The sequence below is a fragment of the Coptis chinensis genome, chromosome 7 (assembly GCF_015680905.1).
Source record: "Coptis chinensis isolate HL-2020 chromosome 7, ASM1568090v1, whole genome shotgun sequence".
NCBI lineage: Eukaryota > Viridiplantae > Streptophyta > Magnoliopsida > Ranunculales > Ranunculaceae > Coptis > Coptis chinensis.
Genome location: NC_141462.1, coordinates 32,082,340 through 32,090,906, shown reverse-complemented (window position 1 = coordinate 32,090,906; position 8,567 = coordinate 32,082,340). Strand labels below are relative to the sequence as shown.

The 8,567-nt window shown below is 35.0% G+C and overlaps 1 protein-coding gene across 1 annotated transcript; it reads left to right on the top strand.

Annotated features, from left to right (window-relative positions):
- The first annotated feature begins 742 nt into the window (after positions 1 to 742).
- LOC147487147 (BTB/POZ and MATH domain-containing protein 3-like) lies at positions 743 to 8,349 on the top strand. Its single transcript, XM_086573951.1, has 5 exons — positions 743 to 747; positions 1,047 to 1,169; positions 2,565 to 2,945; positions 4,265 to 4,473; positions 7,709 to 8,349. Exons 1-5 carry the CDS (start codon positions 743 to 745, stop codon positions 7,723 to 7,725), a joined length of 735 nt encoding a protein of 244 aa, XP_086430077.1. The 3' UTR covers positions 7,726 to 8,349.
- Positions 8,350 to 8,567: the final 218 nt, after the last annotated feature.

Here is an 8,567-nt window from a genome sequence, read left to right as displayed (position 1 = left end):
TAAATAAATAATTTAATTAATTAATAAATAGAAAAAATACATATTTTAAATACGGGCGTTACACTTTTTCTCCTTGAATCTCGGCCTTTAATCATAGAACTTCTTAGCAACCAACTCTTGCTCCTTTATCTCGCCAAAGTGGCACAGTTCTGCACATAATTGACTTTACTGCCTGAAATACATAAAAACACGTAATCAGCATTAACTCTTATTTATTACTCGCATAATTGGTCTAAAAGTATGATTGTTAAGGGGTTAAAACTACAGTTTTGGGCTCTTATCAGCCACGTTTGGTGTGTGGCTAAATTTATGGATGTCTTTTGCCACGCCAAATGTTCAGCTAAATATTTAAACTTCCCGCACTGTGTAGCCAAATATTTAAACTTTCCGCAACAGAAATAGTGTAGCAAAAGGTTGCCTTTTGCGGCCTAGTAGTTAATGCAAACTAAAGGTATCACTTTTGCAACACCATCCTAGTTGTTACAAGCACTTTCGTTTTGCGGCGTTGGCCGCAAAAATAGTTTGAAATTTTTTTGCAATTAATTTAATTTTCATAAATGAAGTAGCAACGGAATTAGTATATTAGTAGCGCCCACAAGCGTCGCAACAAACTAGGAACATTTGCCACGCCACTTTTGGTGTTGCATTTGGGTATTTTAGACGCACTTTTTAGCAACGCCTTTGCAACGCCATCTGGTGTGTTGCGACAGATCTTTTGCCACGCTCAATGGCACCTTTAGAGATGGGGTATGACACTGCTAAAAACATGTTCTGTTGTAGTGAAAGTCTAATCTCATATATATATATATATATATCTTGGTCTCCGTAAAGGCCCCTCCCTCTATTTATTTCCTTTTGTGTTTTTTGTTTCCCCACAACATCCAAACCTTGTTTTATAAGGTTTGTCCTTTTGTTCCAACAAAATCCAAACTTTCTTTTCATACGAAACAAAATCCCATTTAATATTTTGTTTGTTTCTCTTGGCAAGGTGTGCCCCTAACTTGCCACCTGTCCCTGGTGACTCATCATGCCTTGTGGGCCTGCAGAGTGGGTCCACATGCTGTGTCCAATGGCAGCTCGGATTTTGGCATTTTTACAACTTTCTGTCTTTGTGTAGAGCTCGTCACCCCGGTTGCTCTGGCAGTTCAATTGCCGAAATCAGCGTCCAGGTTTGAAAGATGTGAGCTTCGAAAGTTTACTGCTTCTTTACACGTGGAACCCGTTCTGCACTGGTTTTGTCCCTTTGGAAACTTCGGCTCTAGTCAGGCTCTGTTGGGCTTCACTTAGGTTGAGTGGGAAGACTTCAAGTATGTACATTATTCCCGTACTTTGATGCATGTTTTATTATCATATTCACGTTAACTGTGGAAACCTACAAAAGTACGAAAATATAATTATTTCATGATTATTAAACACATAATTGACCAAAATGTTATGTCTCTCAGGGTTTAATATTACAGTTTTGGGTGCTTATCAATACCTCAACATAAAGTACAATCAATAAAAAATACATATTGGAGTATGAACAATCATTGTTTATACTTCAACATAAGCTATGACCAATTATTGTTCATACCTATTTGGGTATGAACACTGATTGTTCATATATCAACATAATGTATGATCAATAAAAACATTTATTGGGGTATGAACAATTATTGTTCATACATCAACATGACTTATGGACAATTATTGTTCATACCCATTTTGGATATGAACAATCACTGTTCATACATCAACATGAGCTATGAACAATCATTATTCATACCTATTTAGGGTATGAACAATCATTATTCATACCTATTTAGGGTATAAACAATTATTGTTCATACATCAACAAGTGCTATGAACAATCAATGTTCATACCTATTTGGGGTATGAACAATCAATGTTCATACCTAAACATAATGTATGATCAATAAGAACACGTATTGGAGTATGAACAATCATTGTTCATACCTATTTGGGGTATGAACAATAATTGTTCATACTTATTTGGGATATGAACAATCAATGTTCATACTTCAATATAATGTATGATCAATAAGAACACTTATTGGACTATGAACAATAAATAATCATTGTTCATACCTATTTCGGGTATGAACAATAATTGGTCTTATTGTTGATACCTATTTGGGGTATGAACAATCAATGTTCATACCTTAACATAATGTATTATCAGTAAGAACACCTATTGGAGTATGAACAATCGCTGTTTATACCTCAATATGAGCTATGAAAAATCGTTGTTCATACATCAATATATTGTATAAGGGTATGAACAATCATTGTTCATATATTAGCATAAGATATGAACACTTATTGTTCATACTAAAACGACATAAAGGGTCAAATCAAAAAATATTTATTTCAAATCCGGGCCATTTGCCCTTGAGGGTTATTTTCACTTGAAAATTGGTTTTCAAGGTTATTTTCACCCGATATTTGTCCTTGTGAGTGATTAAAAAAAAAATGTCCTCTATAGTTGTTTTTAATCGAAATTGGGCCAATTTCTTGTTGATAATTACAAAGTTTTTCTGATGACCTTCATCTCTATACAGGGGATATAAGCATTTCTTTAAAAAAACAACTTTAAAAGCCTCAGATTTTCTGAAGGATGATTGCCTTTCTATGTATTGCACTGTTGGAGTCGCGAGAACTAGCACAGAGGGACCCAAACAGTACATAGTTCCTCTACCAGCATCAGACACAGGTCAAAATTTCAAGGATATGCTAGAATCTGGCATAGGTTCTGATATCACATTCGAGGTTGGCGAGGAAACGTTCAGGGCTCACAAGTTGATACTTGTTGCTCTCTCTCCTGTGTTTATGGACCAGTTTTTTGGACTGATTAGAAATACAAATATGGATAAAGTAGTAGTGGAGGATGTTGAACCTACTATTTTTCTTGAATCTCATCTCAACTGTTTCATGTATGCTCTGTATTATGATGTATAGTCAAGCATGTTAATTGCACCACAAGGTTTATTAATTTTGTGCAACCTAAAGCAACTTTTTGTGTGGCTGGATTATTTTGAAATTGTTGGTTACATTTCAAATGTGCATCTGTTTCTTTTTGACATAGTAACAGTTTTCTTGTATTAAATTGCTAGGCAGCTAAGTGCCTAGACGAAGTCTGACCAATTCTTACTAATAGTCTTAATGTATACTATCTTCTTACTTATCTATTCATACGCAAACATACATGTAAGGGAAAGTAAAGCAGCACCTAGTGACAGATTCTTGGAGTAGGTATGTAAAGAAGCCCAGTTTACATAGTGTCAGGATAGCGTATATACTGATTTCAGGATATACTTAGACCAAGCAAACGTTTAATGTTTTAGTTTTAATATGTTGTGTGATATCGAAAGGCAAGAGATCCAAGATCATGGCATCTGGAAAAGAGACCTCAAGGTAGCAAAGATCTGAGGAAGTTAACATATGCCTTTGCTAAGATACTCTACAATTGGTTCTCATTTGATCTTTAGACCAAGAACGGTAATTTTGGTTTCTGTACTATTCAGACCGGTGTTTGTTGAGCGTTTGACCTGTGTTACATGGACACGACACGCCAAAGTTTATAAAATAATTTGTATCCGTGTCGAACACGACACTGATGCATATTGTATGTGATATACCTAAATTTTTAATATTTTGCTGTCAGACACTTCGTATCTGTGTCGGATACAGACACATTTATCTGTGTTAATGTAACTTAGATGTTGACACATGTAAGTGTTGCTTGAAAGATCATGATGAGACGTCTATGACACTAAAGGTGAGCAATCTTTACTAAAAAACCCAAAAGAAAAGTGAGGTTACAAGAGAGGATGTATGGTGAACAAAATGTTGTTTAGGCAAAGGCGTAGGCCTTATCTAATTTACAATATCATACTACACTAGGAAACCACAAGTTCTGTGTTTCGTGCGTTCTGATTCTGATCTACTTCCTTTGTCCCCCTCAAGAATACACACACATGCACATGTATACTTATTGCTCTGCGCACATCTGTACCTTTAGCATCTGGTAACCACATTGCTTCCTTACATAAAAAAGGAAAATGTTGCGTATAATTCCTTATATAATATATTGATTGTGTCTACTTTTACTTTTACATGGTTATTTGGAAGTCGTTCTCTATATGTCTCTCTTGATGACTAAGATGGGCTCTACGTGCTTTTTCACAGGCCATGCTCCTATTCATGCATTCTGATGAGCTCCCTGATTTACACAGGCTATCGAGCTCAGTTCCTGATCTGAATGCACATCTACCATAATTGTGCAAGATCTCTTAGCTGCAGCAGATCGCTTTGGTATGGATCGACTGAAACTGATGTGTGAGGCAAAATTATGTGAAGAGGCATCTAGGAAGACGGTGGCAACAACGCTCGCACTAGCAGAGCAACACCATTGTTCACAACTAAAGGCGATCTGTCTAAAATTTGCAGCTGTTCCAGGAAATTTGGGAGGTGTGTTTATTTATGTTTGTTATTTTCCTTATTATAAACGTATTTCTTGCACATATCCAATATGACTGTAAGTGTACCCCTGGAATTCATACAAAAACTGAAACTTCCTTTATTTGTTTACCTCAAAATGTTTTGTTTCTCAAGTTAGATTGTTCTCAAGCTATATAGTGAAGCTTAAAGCCTTAAACCACTGTCGGATTACCTACAAGGCAAAAGTAGAGTCCATATTCGGGGCATAAAGATGTTTAATAAAAGTTTCAGTTCAATTTGTGGGCGGAACTTGGGGACTGAAGTAAATTGGCAACCATACTTCTTACAGTGCAAAGGTAGTTCACTTAGTTTTACTGCGCATGTTAACCATAATTTGTTAGAGCTAAAACTGTGATTCAGGCGGATTTCTTTTTTGAGGCTGAGTAGTGCAAAGCGGATAGGAAGAAATCTGATTCAATAAACAAACTGGGGCAGGAAAAGGAATAAGGTGTGAACAACTAGTCTCTGTGCAAGAGATGACCTGAAATTCACAAAAGGAAGAGACTAACAAAAGACCCTGTTGTTTCACTTGTTTAATACTTGCTCACAAGAATAAACAAGGCACAAAACACTCAAAGAAAAGAAACTCAATTTTCATTCAGTCCAAAAACTGACTTCCTCTTTACATCACAACCTTTAAATAGTTTGTAGAAAACACAAAATTTAATGGACCATAATAACTCAAGACCCAACAAACTAGAACTGTAATTTCTAGACTCTACAAACATGAACCTAATAAAGTGATGTAAATAGCAGTTGCTATTATACTAACTCACAGACATACTATTTAGGGTTTTATAGATCTGCACTCCTATTTGAAAATAAAATTAGACTTATCCCTCCAAATTCAGAAAAATCATACTTGACCCCCCCCCCCCCCCAAACTTACACACCGTCCTTGTTAGCAATTCGGGATACGCCAAAAATTCGGTACGGGAATAATTCAAGAGTTATTTTGTGACTCAAAAAACGGTACGGTCAAAAATTCGCAATACGGCAATTATGCGGTGTTTAATTAATACACGTTTTAAACGTTTGGCAAAAATTTAGAAGTCAAAAATTCGTGATATTATGTTAGTAAATATTAATAATAGTTGTCATTTTTTATAACATAACAAACATATCCAAACAATTTAGCAACGAAAACATTGAAACTGATCAAACAGTCCACATAGGTACCTTCATTTATTTGTTCTTGGATTGAAATTACAGATCAAATTTCAAAATATACACACCATATATGGCATAACAATTTAAATATTATCTAAAAAGTATAAAAACAAAGTTTTTGGATTAATTTATCACTAAGAATGTAAGAGTGGGGACATAAAATACATAAAAAATAATGAAAGCGCAACCGAATTTTCATTCATTTTATTATTATTATTATTTTAGCCGAATATTTTAACCGAATTTTTGAAAAATTCCCCAAAAACCGTATTATACGTTTCAAGGCAAAAAAAATCGCGAATTATTCCGAATTTTTCAAACATTTGGAAGTATCATACGTTTGGGGGGGGGGGCAAGTCTAATTTTGTATTCAAATAGGAGTGCAGATCTATAAAACTCTTTATACATAAAAGGATAGTTGGGATATTTCACCACGAGATAACGGTCAAAATGCATTGACTGAGACGATGGGCGGGAGTCTAATTTTGTTTTCAAATAGGGGTGCATATCTATAAAACCCTACTATTTATAATAATTCATGCTTACTATTTTTAGTAATTTCAGGTTTTAGTTTGTTCAATTGTTTTTAGAAGTCCTATTAGTTTTAGGAGGTTATTTAATGTTTCTTTATTGGCTTAGAATTGATGTTACTGTTGGAAGATTTCACTAGAAAATCACACCTAAACCTAGTTACTTTCTATCCCAAATGACTTCTCTTGGAGATCACACCAAGAAAGTCATCCACCCAAGACTTTAGTAGTTATCACAACAAACTTCACACTAAAGGCTACTACTCAATCCACAAGCAATTAATAGCAAACAATAAGTATGTAAGTAAATGCAAAGAAACACAAAGATTTAAAGTGGTTTAGTAAATATTATCTACATCCACACAAGAGCCAAGTTTTCTTTATAGTAAAGATTGGAGAGTTTACAAGAGTTATATAATCAAGAACAAGCAACCTCACTCAAACCCTAGCTCAATAGAGCTCCCACAATTCCCATGAAAATGAATCTCTCAAAGTTATCTCAACCCTAATCATAAGTTTCCTTTCATATGTGGGGAGAAAATTTAGTGAGAAAATAGGCTTGGGTTTTAGATCGAAATTTCAACAAACTGTCGAAATTCCAGAATATCTCAAATAGGGGTGGTTTTGGCCGATGCCCACAAGTCGTGGGATCAACTATATGACACGGTACAATCGTTCAAGCATGTTAGTCAGACACCGAAGCGAAGCTCGACAGTTCCATAACCCAACAATCTCCCACTTGGAGCCTTCGAGATTCTACATGCACATCACATCTCAATTGTAACAACTCTATCCAATTCCAATTTAATAATAAAACACTCAGCTCATCCAACATAGTATTCAAGCAAGAAGACCCGATGAAGTTGAACACTTCAACTTCATCTTCACAACACCCCTACCATGACATAGACATGTCTTCGTGGTACTCCTTGAATAACACAATATCCATTTCACCGCTTCCCAATGATGTTTGCCAAGGTTAGCCATAAACCTCCAAGCATCTCCTACTGCATGGGATATATCCGGGTGCGTGCAAACCATGTACCACCGCCTAGGGGCTTATTGGAAACCATGCAAGCTCTTTCTCAGCTTGTGCACCATATTCTTTCTATCCTTTCGTAGGAAACCCAACAGTTGTCATGTGTAAATCTCCTCAACATGATCACAGTGGAGGTGAGCAGTTTTCACATATAACTACTTAAGATTTAAACCTTCCGCTACAATAATACTAAACACTGACTGAAAAGTATTTGGAGAGAATATCATTGTCATATATCTCTTGGAACCATCATGTTCCTTCTTGACTCGATACACCCATTTGCTATGTAGAGTCATGTCCTTGGGTACTTTGGCCAACTCCCAAGTGACACTAGAGACGAGGGACTTCGTCTCATTGATAAGAGCCCAAAACTGTAGTTTTAACTCTTTAACAATATTGCTGTTAGACCAATTATGTGATTAATAATATAGGTTTATCACTAATTACGTACTTTTGAGTATTTCAGGCTTTGGAGTTGAATAAATGTAAATTCCTTACTAATTAGGCGCTTAAAGGAGCTAAAGAGATTGCTATGAAAGTTCTATGAAGAAAGCCCAAGTTTCATGGAGAAAAAGCCCCTAATAATCCCAAGTCAAAGTTGTTAAGTGAAAGTTAAACCGGCTTAGAAAGCTGAAGAAAAGTCAACAGAACTTCAAAAGGTCATATCTTTGGATTCAGACCTCGGATTTGGGCCCATTTTATATCAAAATGACCGGCTCAGAAAGCTCTTTCTAATGGTGTAAACCTTGACTCGATCAGAGTAGTATAAGTTGATGAAAACTCGTGCTACAGTAATACGACCAAAATGAGAAGTCTTGGATTCAACAAATTGGGTTTTGGGCTCGATTTTTCAGCCCAAAACATGACTCCTCAGCCTATGCACGAATTTGGAGATCTAGCTCTTTTATATCAAGAGACAAAAGCTTAGCTCTGAATGGATCTAAATCTAAACCTAGTTCTAGTTCATAAAATTTAGTTTTTGTAATATAAAATTAGTTTTAATTCATTAAATTAGTTTATATAGATTAATCTAGTTAGTTGTCAATTTTATTAGTTGTGAGAAGAAGTTTTGAATTTTAGAATAAATTACTTAGTTATATTTCAATATTTAAATTCGAATTCAATCTTTCATTTATAGATTTAGTTGTTTTAAATTGATAATTAGTATTCATAATCTTAGTTCTAAATTAGTTTAAATTTCAATTGTAATCCATGTTTGAATCTTAGACTATTGTTAATTTAGATTAAGAAAGTTTAATTAGTTATTCAATAATGACTTTTTTTTTACTGTTCTTGTTTAAATTCAATTGGAAATAATAGTTTAA